We start from the raw sequence: 13,738 nt of genomic DNA, 5'->3' as shown, positions 1-13,738 counted from the left end.
ATTCTCTATTTAGCATTGACTTTGTGATTATGCCCTACATTCTCTTCAAAATGCTCAGCTGCACTTGTTGGGTGCACCAGTCTTTTAGAATTAAAATAGCTTTCAAAGGAGGAGTGCACTGCAGTCTGGACCTGAGTCTGAGAAGACTCCTCCCCCAGCTGCAGGAGAGGAACTGGCGGCCTGGAAGGGCCACCGAAGTAACAAGAGGAAGTAGGGCACCACGGAAAATTGATGACTGAATTCACAAAAATCGTTGGAACACATATTTGGCAAAGCGATGGTCTCTGCTCCCCGACAATGTCGTCTTCTGTTTGCTCTTTTTGGCAGCACAAAAGACGAGTTTGTCATCGCTGAGGAGGACCTGAGGGGAGCAGCTGCAGCCGCCGGCTGACTCCTATGACAGGGCGCAGATCCCCAGCATCACGATGAGGTGGCGCAGAACATCTGTGAACCAGAGCGGGCGGAGAAGGCACTGAGACAGCTGTCCCAGCGCAAGAGCTCAACCGGCTTTAACCCGAGGAAGGGCCCACGCAAGGGTCTTAAGTAGGTTTGCATAAAATTCCAACTTTTATACAAAGTCATTTCTGATCCTTTCTTGGGGATTCTGTAGCTCACTTTTATCAGTACAAAGAAGCTGGCGGATGAACCTAGGTTCTGGACCTCTGGCGAATGGGAATCTGAACTCTCATCATGTGTTTCCTTGTAGGGCCTTTGCCATAGAACTTTCTCTAAATATGAGAATGTAGGATTGGAGTCTAAAAAGTTGATTTACACGACTTCCCTGTAATCACAAGAGCAAAGTCTACATCTGCAAGTTTGTTACTAAAGGAGCGGTCTTGCCCCATCTCCTTGCAGTTACCTCCTTCTGGTCATTCCAGGGAGATCTTGGGTTATAGCTGAAATGGTTCTTCCTCTTAGGGCTTCGCTGTTTGCTCTTTGAATCACGTGTCCCCCACCCCCACCCCAATGTACTTCACACATATTAGGAAGGGCAGGGGTCTTACCCGTCATGCTCCCTGAGTTGTATGGTGCCCTTAGTTGTCATTAAGTAATCCATACAACACCAGGTAGGATAGGGACAATGATTAGCCCAGTTCCACAGAGGAAACAGGTATGGAGGTGTCAAGTCATTACCAAGGTCACTCAGGTAATGAGGAGCAGAGACATAACAGGGACTCAAACATTTGTTGAAAGAACAGGTCATTGAAAACTGTGTTCTCCAAATGAAGGAATCCAAGCGAAGTCACCTGATAATGACTTTGCTGAGACTTGGGGGAGGGGGGTCCAGTCCTGCTGTTATCCAGTCGATCCCAGCTCTTCCCAGCTTTAGAGCCAGTGGCTGGTTGGAGAAAGACCCCTTTACCTCTGCCCCTTGCAATTGTCAATTTTAAAAGTTATTGCTGGGGCCAAAATTAGGCTTCTTCTGAAACAGAGATCTGCTTTACAAAAGTGGGCATTGCCCACAGTGTTCCCAGAAGGACATCTTTTACTTACCTGAGAAGCTATGGAGACTCAACGTCCCCCCGCCTGGAGTGAGTAAAGAGAGAGAACACAGGTTTAAGGAAAGACCACGGCAGAGACATTGCAGAGCTGTTTCTGAAACATACACCTGACTGTAGCCCCCACCCCATTAAACCCTGATCCCCCACTGCCTTTAGGGAGAGGCCTGTGCTGGAGTTACAGAGGCTTCGTCTCACGCCATTTTCTCCCAGGTTCTCTGAGGCAGGGGTTGGGACACTGTCAACAAGGGTCAGACAGTAGATATTTTCAGCTTTGTGAGCCATTCCCTAGGACCACTAACCCACACTGTTGAAGTATGAATGCGACTGTCCACAGTACCACTTAAATGAACAAGTGTCTCCATAGTCTATTAAAACTTCGTTTATAGATACTGAAATTGGGAATTTCAACTAATGTTTACATGTCATGAAATATTATTCTTCTTTTGATCTTTTTTTGGAACCACATTAAAATGTTAAATTCTTGGTTTGCGGCCCACACAAAATCAGGAGGCAGCCTGGGCTTGGCCCTCGGCCATGCTTAGGTCACTAGACTCTCGGCTATGGTTGCTATCACACCCAGTCTCCCCATGGGTCTTGATCACCCCCAGATCCCACCATCCTCAGTTCATTGGAGAGGTTTCAACAAAGGTCTTCCCCAAGTGGGTACCAGATTAAATCCCTCGCTGGATACTCCTTGGCACCTCTGCCCCTCCACAATGGCCTTGTTCCTTGCTAGATGGAAAGTTCTTTGAGAACAAGGACCTTGTTGGTCCTGTTTATTTCTGAGCTGGAAGCTCATTAGAGGCTTGTTGACTGGCACCTGACATTCGTAGAACATCCTATTTTCTATTATCATTTTTAACTGCCTGTTCTAGTTGGAAGCTCAGCATTTCCTAATTCCCTAGGGCCATTTTGGATTTGAGTCAGAGATAGAACTTTTCAAGGTACTCAGCAAACCTCAACTGCTTGGTCTGGCCTGAGTTTCTGCTCCCCAACCCCCTCTGGAAGGCTGGAGGAGCAGGTGAGAGTTGTGTCCACAGGCACACCTGGTTTGGCAATTCAGTCAAAATGCTCAAACCGGCTGTGCTTGTGGGCACAACCCAGAGTGCACCCAGCCAGTGGGAAACAGGCTTACTCCGCAGGGAGAGCTCTACCACCAGCACGCCCCCAGTCTGATCCCGCAGCAGGCGCTTCCGTTTGTCGCAGGTCTGATGACCCAGAGAGGCAGGAGGAGAACAAAGGAAGGGAAAGAAGAGGGAATTAAAATTTTAAAAAAGTCACAAACTGGATGGAGTAAAAGTGCCCCAGTCAACACATACTAGTTGCCTTATTGTTGTTATTATTATTACTATTTTATAATTCTGAGAACCCAGGAGGAAAGCCTCAGTGAATTAAGAGTTCAAGTTGGAAGAAAGCCTGCTGTAAGATGTCATTACCACCACATGTGGGAGGAATGGACCTGCATCTCTGATAAAGAGTGAGTCTTTTTACTTCCAGTTACTCTAATCACTGTGACACAGGACACTTGGAAAACATGTTCTCGTTCATTTTCTTTTTCAATATGGTGTCCGTGCTCAGCCTCTGATCAACTCTAAATGCTTCTCTCCTCCTTTTCCCTGTCCAGCGCCCTCTGGCTCCTTTCCCTTTTACTCTCTGTGCTTGTGGACGACCATCTTCTGTCCCAGTGAGTCAGTGTAACTGGAGGTCATAGCCTTATTTCTGCAGTTCCCCAGGCATTACAGACAGGCAGCCTCTTTGGAAACTCTGAGACCTCCAGTCCACGTAGACCAGAGAGGACAACGGTTTAGGATTCAGCACTTTGACGTCTGTAAGGCAGTATTCTCAAGCTCGGTGAGCATCAGAATCACCCGATGGCCTGAATGCACAGATTGCTGGTCCTTCCTCTCCAGGTCCCATCAGCCCTCGCCCAGAATTTCTGAAGACTGTCCAATCAAGACTAAAAGCACCCCTGCCTTTTGAGTTTTGAGCAGACCTTGACTTTCCCTTATACTCCAACTTTTTCAAAGCATTTCCATGTCTGTCAGTGCCATCACTACTTAACACCACTGTAGGAAGATGAGAAAACCAGGCCCAGAGGTTAAATGACACTTGCCAGACTGGGTAGGTTGTCAGAGGCAGGTGGATGGGTCTGGAGCTTCCACCCTACACTGGGGCCCTTTTCTCCAGGAAGCCCTGCACACACATCCTACTGGCCAGTTCAAACCCAGCTCCCTGAGTACCCCACCCCCAGATAACATTGTCCTTCCCAAGAGGGTGGCTCACCACCGGGCAGGAGAGCTTCTCACTGTCACAGATGAACGTCTCACAGTGCAACCAAACCTTGGAGAGTTTGGGGATGTTCTGGAACCGGAAGGCATTGAACTGGAAGGTTGCCCTGTGATCCTTCCCATTCTCGTGCACGAGGACCGTTTCATCGGTGGGGCAGCTGATGCACAGGGGGAAGGGAGACCAAACGTCACTTCAGGGAGCTCCAGCAGGAACTCTGGACAAAGTTACCCATAACGTGTGCAGCGCTTGGTCCTTACAAAGCACTTGATAGGCAGCACCTTGCTTGATCGTCACAGTTTTGAAGTCAAGGTGAGGGCCTATGAGTGTCCCCATTCTACAGACTAGGTACAATAGGAGGGGAGGGGCTTAGGAGAAGCCAAACACCTGGTGAGTCACACCCCTGTCCTGAAGAAATGAAATCCCCAAGGATAAAGCCTTCCCGAGGACTGGGATGTTGCAGACCACCCCCCCACCCCGAGTAAAACACCCCAAGACAATGACCAGGGCACTGGGAGAAGCAGGTCCCAATGTCACCCAGACATCTGAACTCAAGGCACGTCTCTGTGTCTGTTATGAGATTTTGCCATTGGAAATTTGAATTTATGTTCCATTATTTAAATTATACCTATATTATAAAGTTACCTTTGTAAAATATGTGGTCATTTTTTAAATATAAGCATAGGGGAAAAAAAACGACTGGAAGGATACCCTCTAAATATGTCTTCATTGAAGCAGAGGCAGGACCTAAGGAAGGTCACCTCAGAGAGACGAATGTTATACCTTCGTTTCTGGACCAAAGGTCAGAGCTGGTTCTGTTTGTGGTGGCTTCTGAGTAGCAATGGAGCTGTGGGTATTTTCCAAGTTATGCAATGAGATTCCTGCAGGATCGTTTGGTCAATAAACCTGAGATCCTTGTATGAACTCAAGATGTGAGACCTTAAAATAGCTCTTTGCAGCTCAAGTGTAAGCCAGTGGAAAATAAAGTAAGCAGAGCTTTGTGGAGGGGGAGCGGAGGGAGCAGATAGTGAGCGAGTCTAGATGCCTTGGCACAGCTGCCTCTTGGCACCAGCACTTGCCCCGTGGTGACAGCTACCTCTGCATGGTGGAAGTCCACCGGGAGCTTTTACCCCATGGCTCCACACACCTCTGTCCCCACATCCCATCTCTGTCTGAGATGGGCATGCTGTTTCAGTTGCACTCATGGGCACTGATCATGTCCCTGATAATATATCTACAAAATCCCTCCTGGAGCTCTTGAAAACTAGGGTTTCCTCCAAAAGGTCCCAGCATGAACTAAATGTATCTTTCCAAGCTATCCCAAGCCAGAGCAAAGCAGGCTGGGATACTCCTGGCCCCACCAGCAGCCCTGACTCTACAGAGTGGAACCTACCCCTTGTTGATCAGTTGCCACTGCAGGGGATACATAAAGTCAGCAGAGGGTGTGGCCCAGCAACTGTTCAGGACCACTTTAAACCTGGAAAGAAAGCAAAATGGTATCACTTTGAGCCACAGTCTTGTGCTTTGAAATATTTGGTGTCTGAAAAGTCTCTGGGCTAACTTTTCCCCTTGGTACTTAAGAATATAAACATAAAGAAAAGCACTTACCTAATACTTAATCCTTTGGCTTCTACTCCCGCAAACAGATCTGAACCAATCTCAGATGTCTCCAGGACAAAGGGGGCTTCTTTCTTGGTAGAGAACTTGGCATTCTTGGGAAGGAAATTGACATCAGGCATTATGATCTCTCAGACTGAGAAGTTGGGTCTGGCAGGAATGGATGAATTGGAATAGGATGGGGGTGGAAATCAACCCAAAAGAAGGAGCACAGGAGATCACGTAGAATTCCAGGAAGAGAGAAACTGCAGCAGCTGGGATGCTGGTGCCATCTAATTAGGGGTGAGGACATCTCATATTCTAGATTTGCTGGTTATGGAGAGACACACACTGTACATCTCTTCTATTCCAACAAAATTCAGCTGATGGAAACGAGTTGAGTCCAGGGATATTGAGGTGCTGCGTTTGGTGACTCATCCAAGGACCCGAGGGTCCAAACACACACAGTCCCTCTCTACCTTTGCTCACTTTCTTGCCTGGGCAGATTTCAGCCCGGGTTAGAAATTTTATGATCTGATTCCTAGTACAATTAACAACAAAAAGAAGCAGCATAACTTACTACCGACTATGTATCAGGGATTGTTCTACAGATTTGGATGGTTTCTATGTCAGGTAAGAAATATTGGTGAACAAAGTAAAGATCTGTCCAGGGATCTGATATTCTAGCAGGAGAGACAGAGAATAAGTAAATTATAAGAATGTTAGAATAGAATATAGTATGTTATGTACAAAAACTATGAAAATGGTAGATTAGGGTAAGGTAGATTGAGAAAATGTTGAAGGGCAGGTTGCAATTTTAAATAAAGTTTTTGGGGGGCTTCATTGAAGAGGAGACATTTGAGCAAATCTTGAAGAAAACAAGGAAGGGGGCCATGCAGCCTTCTAGGGAAGAATGCTTCCATTGGGGCAAAGCAGCCAGTGTGGTAGGAGCCAGTGAGTAGGTGGTGGTGGGGCCTGGAGGGTGGAGAGGGGCACAGGAGGTGAGATTAGAGAGGCTACAGGGGAGGGTGGAGGAGACTTGGGCCTCAACCCTGAGTGCAGAGGGGAATCAGCACCACGACTTGAGCTCAGGAGCAGCAGGTTCTGATCACTGGCCCAGCTGTGTAGTCTTTACCCACCATCAGGCAGTTCTGGGTATGTTTTTAGGAATAACAACAGTGTTTCCAGTTGACTTACCCAAAAGGAGGGTGACTTCTCCATTTTCTGAGTCCTGGATTCATTTAACTCTACTAACAACCTTGCACAACTTTCTGGATTTAGCTGCCAGAGACAAAACCCACGGGATGGAAGAACAGAGATCCTGGGATAACTTTAGCTTCTGTCAACTAACTTGGGACACACTGGAGGCAAGTCAGTATCTTTGGGCCTCAGTTTCTCCATTTGCAAAATGGAATAACCTTTGTGACATTATAGAAACATAAAGGTTACAGCAGGGTACAAGTAAAACGATTAAGTTTCATGGACTTGGAGCTTTGCAGAACTACAGTATGTAGGCAGTGGTAAGCAGAACTCATGTTCGGCAAAATGAAGTTTTACCTCCTGAGGGTCAAACATACAGGGACTTTATTAAGACTCAGAATCTTTCATCTTTTAACACCTCTTATTTTACTAATCACAGATCCAGCCAAGGCCTCCTAGACTCTGTCACCTAGAAGTCAGTTTTCTTCCATTTGTCAGGTCCCTGCACCATTTCAGTGATTGAAAAAAATTAAATTAGGATGTTCTTAGTCATAAATGATCTATTAGCTTAACATGCAGGTTGAAGTGGCAGATTCACAGGTGGCTTTTTATGTCCCGTGTCACTGCCTGAGGTTTTCCGTATTTTAAGAACGTATTTCCAATGGTAGCAACTGATCCAGGAACTGCATAGTAGTCCCTAACCTAGTCCTTTCCTTCTTTATAACATGAAGATTAGGGACCTGTTCCAGATATCTTCACCCTATAGTACAGGACATTTTGTTTTCGCATTCCTAAAAACATAGAAATACTGCATGAACTACTCATTCATCCAACAGAATGGAAGAACATCTTGAAAAACCATGCCAGTCTCTTCACCTGACACAAAGGTCCAATCACAACCAGCTACCTACAGAAGGTTAGATGCACCGATTTAACAGCAGTTCATGTGGGAAAATATAGACTTTGCTTTTGCTCACAAGCTCAATGTGAAATAGTGGTACAAGAAAAGTACTCCAAAGTTAATATCCTAGGACATCTTCACAGAGTCCTCCAGAACTTAGAAGATCACCTCTGACTCACCTGATCCCATATTAATCTGACAAGGTCCATTTTTTTTTTTTTTAATACCAGGGATTGAACCCAAGGGTACTTAACCACTGAGCTACATTCCCAGTCCATTTTACATTTTGAGACAGGGTCTCACTAAGTTGCTAAGTCCTCGCTAAGTTGCTGAGGCTGGAGCTTTGAACTTGTGATTCTCCTGCCTCAGCCTCCTGAGCCACTGGGATTACAGGCATATGCCACAACTCCCAGTGGTCTGGGCTCTACTTTTAAATAGCAGCATTGATCAATTGGACCATACCCAGAGGAGATGGTAAATGAACCATAGTAAGAAGATGTCTAGCTGGAGGAAGATGAAAGATATTTGAAGGACTGTCCACAAGATAATTACATGGTATTATTTCAGGAGACAGAACCAGGACAAATGGGCAGGAGTTCTGTGTATCAGTTTTCATATGCTGAATTAAAATGGGAAGGACCCAATTGCCATTATCTTTGGAAGAGGAAGAGAAGTCATCCCTCAACAATCTTGCAGAAGTGGTCTGAACTTGGGGTGGGAGGTTAAGGTTGATCCCTTTTGAGATTTGTTCGGACTCTGGGAGTCTAATTTTAGCTTCTATTGCTTACATTTGTTTAGAGCTTTTTCATTCTCTTTGTCTAACTAGGAATTACTGTTTTGACTGAATAAACATCAACCTAATCCTATACTACTGACATCGATATTCAATGCCCTAAGGGTAACAATAGGAACCCTCAGAGATTCCATGTTAAGTAGGTTCAAAGTCTGCAATCATGAGAATGGCTATTTGTGGGGGCAATTATCTAGTGCCAGGTACTGTACTAAGTGCTTCCAAAACATTATTTCATTTAATTCTCATAACAAAACTAAGGACTAAATGTTATTATATCCCTATTTTACAAACGAAGAGATGGAGGCACAGAAAGGTTAACTAACTTGCCCAAGGTCACACAACTAGTAAAATGTAGATCCAGGCTTTATACCAGTGTTCTGATAGCATGGTCCATTTTCTTAACCACAGTGCTGTCTACTTCTGTAAACCAATTTCCTTCATATTGGATCGGGAGTCAAAATAACTTTCCACTGGGAATACCAACTATGGGTCCTTGGCAAAATTGAGTGGAAGGGGGATGGAGAGAAAAGAGAGAGGAAGCATGCTGAGTAGAACCAGTGCCTGTGGAGTCCAGCGTTTGAAGTTCTCGGAATCCTAAGCAATTAGCAGCGCGCCGATGCCATTGTGGTATCTGGGGCACCGCTCCACTTCTGGTAATTTGATGGAAATATATGCAAAGATCACTTGTTGCTTCAGAAACACACAAGAATGCTCTCAAGAGGAAAAAAAAAGGAGAAGAAAATAACAGCACACAGGACCAAGCATAGGAAATCAAGCCCACAGTGGGAATATTCATTAGTACAAAAGTCTCTGGACGGCAGAGTCCCTCTGTGCTGAGGCCGATCCTGCACCAATCTTGGTGGGCCCTGGGGAGAGGCCTCAGCCTCGTTTCTACCACAGTTCAAGGAGGGATCCTAGGAGTCTGCCTCTGCAGCAAAGAGGATGGTCTGTCTGGCTGATGCTGAGAACATGCCTCTTAAATTTCATTTTAAAGGAATAAGCTCCTTCTAGTTCTATGGATTGATATTTTTGTCTGGGTGAAAATTTTCAAAAACCCTGGTATCTCTCTATTGCCAACTGTTGTAAAACCTTATCTATATCTATAATTTTATCTGGTTAAAATAACAACTACGCACTTCCGGACAGGGACTCAGTAGTAAAGACAGCCCGTCATCAGGACGTCCCCTGAGACTGTTGTCAGGGTGTGGAAGCCTATTTCTTCTCTGGACAGTCTTCATCAGTCCTGCAGGATTTGCTCACCCTTTCATCACCCTGGTGGCCCACACTGTATTTACCCCCCTGATGACAGGTCAAGGAATTGTAGGGCTTTCTGTTTCTCAGGATCTAACCACTAGTGGTGTGTGACCAGGGAAGATCCAGGCTTTAGGGGACCTTGAAGCTTACCCAGCTGGAGTCCTCTTTAATAAAAAGATTCAGAAACTGAATCCAAAATTAGACACAGGGCTTGGCAAGGAGCTGTGTAGTGAGGGTCCTTATGCTTAAGCTTCACGTCCTTACAGGGAGTCCACCACTGAAGCCATGGCTGGGAGGTCTGAGCTCTAGACTGGGCTTCTCCCAAGGACCTGGGTGACCTTTGGCAAATCACTTCCTTCCTCTGGGCTTCAGATTCTCACCTGTACAATGGACTGGATTATTCTAGCAACCTTCTAGCTCTCACTGCCGAGCTTGGCAGGGCTAATAGCATTCCAGGAAGCAGGTCAAGTGAGTTCCAAGAGTTCAAAGTTAGTGGAGTTCCAGGTAGGAGAACTTTTCTGTTGTGAAATAAGGGGTTGGACGTGATGTTCTCTGAGGATGTCTTCCAGCTCTATGTTCTAGGCAAAATTTCTGCATCTACCTGTATCTTCCTGTAGTCAGCTGGCAGTGTATCCTCAGTGTGCTTGTGTCCTACTGGAAGTCACGCCTTCTAAATAGGAGGGCAGCTGAGCTGGTGGCTGTGGCATATTTAGTTTCTTTGGGGTACTTTCTTTTGAGGGATACCAAAGTGTGCCTTTAACTTCAATGTCAATATAGGCTGTGGACCCAAGTTAGATAATGAGGAGAGCCATTCACTGAAAGCTAAGCAGCAGAGGTGAGCCCTAGCTCTTCTCCTTAGTTCCATTATAGGAAATTCAATGCTCTATGCCAAATGCTCTAAGAAGAGCTAGATTTTAAGAATAAATAAATCTCCGGAGTAGGCTGTAATGGAAATTAATCTTGATTAAGAGTCAGACATCGCCTGTCTTAACTGTCTACTGACATTGCCTCAAGCTTCTCACCTGTGAAATGGGCAGGTTGGCCTTACCTTTGTGGCACCTTTCAGCTCTTCCATCCGGTCTACGCATCTGACTTTCTGCTACACTTACTCTTTAAAGAGGTTGAAAACTAAACCACAGCTTAGGTCTCAACTTGAGTTCTCAATGGGGCTTCGCATAGAGCCTGGGAAGAGTGAATCCCGAGGAAGCGTCCCATCATCTCCTGGAAAGGCCACAGGGAGGAAGGGGAACCTGGACTTACAGTGTAGAAGTTGAGAGACAATTGGCTTTCAAATGTGCCCATGCTCCCGTTCTTCACATGAACCGTGGCCACTCTGAAAAGGGGAGAGAATTTTGCATAAGGACTGAAACACGCCTGGTTGACAGTGCTGCAGCACACACACACACACGGCAGCAGCCCTCCACTCGCAGAGCAACCTACCTCTGGTCAAAGGCAGCCTGGTTCACCAAGTAGGTGGAGTGGTAGGTGCAGGAGAAGGAGTAGTTCACCGGCTGGTTCTTGACGACCACGGTGCTGTCATTAGAAACGATGTGGCTGTAGAAGTGGTAGATGGGGGGCTTGTACTGGAGGGAGGGAGAAGGCAGTTAGGGTGGCCTGGGCCCCCAGAATAAGGACGAGGGTTCTGGGAAAAGTGGATGAGGATGGCTCAGACAAAGCCCAATGCGGGGCACGAGTGCTTGCCGTTGACGGTAGAACTTACTCTTCCTGTCTGTGTGGAGCTGGTGATTTTGGTAAAGAATTTTGTGAAGAGTTCTTGAGCGCCTTCAAGTAAAATTGTTTAAAATAACCCAGATTATTTTGTATGCTTAAAAAAAATTCATACACCCATTGGGCTTCCAACCCAAAAGAACCTACTCAAGAATGTCTACTTCCCAGCATCAAGTTTTTATCCATTTCCCTTGTCGAAAGATAGTGAGTGAATGTTTTCTTCCTTCTCCCATTTCTAGAACATCACGGTCTAGTTCTTAGCATTTCCCTTCTTCCAACAATAAGCACTATTTCTGAGATTGTTCTGGACTCTAAAATCACAGAATATTAGATGCTGAGATCCACAGCAGATGGATAATCATCTGCTGGTCAAGGCAGTTGGACCCCAACAGGAGGGTCTGGAGACCTACCCTCCCTGTATGACTACATCCCTATTGGCTCTGTGGCCTTGAACTCTGGCTTTATGGGAGGTGTGGGATTTCTCCTCTGGCATACAAGGACATTTGGCAAGAGAATGTCTGCTATTAATTCCACGATTCCCTGCCTTAAGGACCTCACATGGCCCAGTTGAAGATTGTGCTATACTCTATTCATTCCTTTAAAATACTCATCCAAATGCATTTTATTATCACTTCCAATTCTTGGGGAAAGGCTGGTCCATTCGTCTGCCTGTCCAACCTGAGAAGGACAGAGGCTTGGGAGCATAAGCTAAGAATTTGAAGTGAGTCAGAAGTGGGAAATGTACTTTGCTCTATTCCTAGAGGGGGGCCTTGTAATCTCAGTAACTTGGGAGACTGAGGCAGAAGGATTACAAGTTTGAGGCCAGCCTCAGCAACTTATCAAGGCCCTAAGCAACTTAGTGAGATCCTGTCCCAAAAACAAAAACAAAAACAAAAACAAAAAAAACCATGGGGGTAGGGGCTTGTGGGTTCCAGCAACAAATTAGGAAGAATAAAAGTCAAACATCATTACCCTGTGTACATGTATGATTACACAAATCGTGTGAATCTCCAGTGTGTACAACCATAGAAATGAAAAGTTGTCCCCCATTTGTGTACAATGAATCAAAATGCATTCTGCAAAAATAAAAATAAAAAATGTCAAGCCATTCTTAGGCTAGTTGTCTAATCTTAAGCATTATGTGGCTTAGCCTTACCTCAGACTGGGTTCCACAGTAGGACTTGTTTTTAGGTGATAAATCTGGGATGACAAATTGGTAGTAACCTCCTTCATGAACCCCGTTGTAACACAGCCCCCCGAGGGCCAGCTGATGCACTTCCCATCCATAGGGACACTCAGGGATTTTGGTGATGATGGTTTTAGGATAACAGAACACGAGAATGACATCTGGAAGAACACACACATGGTTCGAATCACACAGGGTCATGGTAGTTGCCTACTTTAAAGAGCCATGAATCCCAGCCACCCCTGAACACACGGCATGTGATTAAAAACACCTTCCCTGCTGTTCTTCAGAAGTCAGTATTTTCCCCCAAATTTCAGCCACTGAAGTTCTACTTTTAGAATTTATATCCATCTATTTAATAACTATACTGTATTATATATTTAAAATTGGTCCATTTTTAAACTTCCATTTTATTTTTAAAGGAATACATCTGTGAAACCACAGATTAGAATTCACACACACACACACACACAGAGCTGTGAAAATGAGCACATAGCTTAAAATTTTAAAATGTTCGTTTCATGCAAAATATTGTAAAGTATTGATTTAAGGCACAGGACAGATATTCAGTAGTCAAACAGAAAAAAAAAAGTAGAGATGTTATATATAAAGAGAAAGGGGAGGAAAAGAGAGCATTCTCTAATTTCAAAAAAGTCAGACCATCCAATACGTTTTTGCATCCTGTGGAGACAGTCTGCTGGCACTGGGGGGCTTAAGTGTTTTCTCTAGGCTATATCTTTGCCTTTGTGGAACAAAGTCAGCCTCTCATCATGGCAAAGGAAGATTCAGGCAACTACCCTGTCCAGGAGAACAGTGTGGTCCCAAGGCATACCTGCTTTATTTGGAGTGCATGATCTCGCGGAGGCTTCTGCAAAGACGGCCAACAGGACAAAGGCCCTCATCACCATTGCTCCTCAGAACCTGACCTTTGCAGATGGCCAAACCCAAGTGACCAAATGGTTATGGTCCTTCCAGGGCCTGGGCTGTGATTGTTCTGGGTCAGAAACACGAGCAAACAGTTAAGATCAAGGGTAAGACAAAAGCAGCAGATCAACGATGCTGTCCTTAGTTCCTGATTGTCCTTGTCAGCGCAGAGAGCATGAAGTGGGGCTCATACCACGGGGAGCGTCAATGACACAGCAGGTTGCTCATGTCCCAACTGTCTCATTCTCTCTGGACTGTGGATGCTGCCTCCCAGATGCTCCCCAAACCTCCAGCCCCAGGGCTCAGTCCACTTTATATAGCCTGAGGGTGTAAAAGAAACCGGCTCCAGATAAGTCACAATGAGCACA

General features: G+C 45.5%; 1 protein-coding gene across 1 annotated transcript; it reads right to left on the bottom strand.

Annotated features, from left to right (window-relative positions):
• Nucleotides 1-394: 394 nt before the first annotated feature.
• Nucleotides 395-13,354, bottom strand: Tectb (tectorin beta). Its single transcript, XM_047554403.1, has 10 exons — nt 13,279-13,354; nt 12,417-12,607; nt 10,973-11,115; nt 10,793-10,865; nt 5,397-5,500; nt 5,182-5,265; nt 3,786-3,948; nt 2,638-2,710; nt 1,495-1,527; nt 395-444 (listed from the first exon to the last, which is right to left on the bottom strand). The coding sequence occupies exons 1-10, from the start codon at nt 13,352-13,354 to the stop codon at nt 395-397; spliced, it is 990 nt and encodes a 329-aa protein (XP_047410359.1).
• Between the last annotated feature and the right edge of the window lie 384 nt (nt 13,355-13,738).

Source organism: Sciurus carolinensis, chromosome 5 (genome assembly GCF_902686445.1).
Source record: "Sciurus carolinensis chromosome 5, mSciCar1.2, whole genome shotgun sequence".
NCBI classification, from domain to species: domain Eukaryota; kingdom Metazoa; phylum Chordata; class Mammalia; order Rodentia; family Sciuridae; genus Sciurus; species Sciurus carolinensis.
This window is presented reverse-complemented; position numbering and strand designations above follow the sequence as displayed.

Bases quoted from the DNA above. Each gene is read 5' to 3' on its own strand.
- Tectb (XM_047554403.1), bottom strand. From the start codon at position 13,354: ATGGTGATGAGGGCCTTTGTCCTGTTGGCCGTCTTTGCAGAAGCCTCC. The intron at 12,608-13,278 runs GTATGCCTTGGG...GTGTTCTTCCAG, and splicing joins ATGCACTCCAAATAAAGCAG to ATGTCATTCTCGTGTTCTGT. The intron at 1,528-2,637 runs GTAAGCCTGTTT...TACTCACTCCAG, and splicing joins GGTAGAGCTCTCCCTGCGGA to GCGGGGGGACGTTGAGTCTC.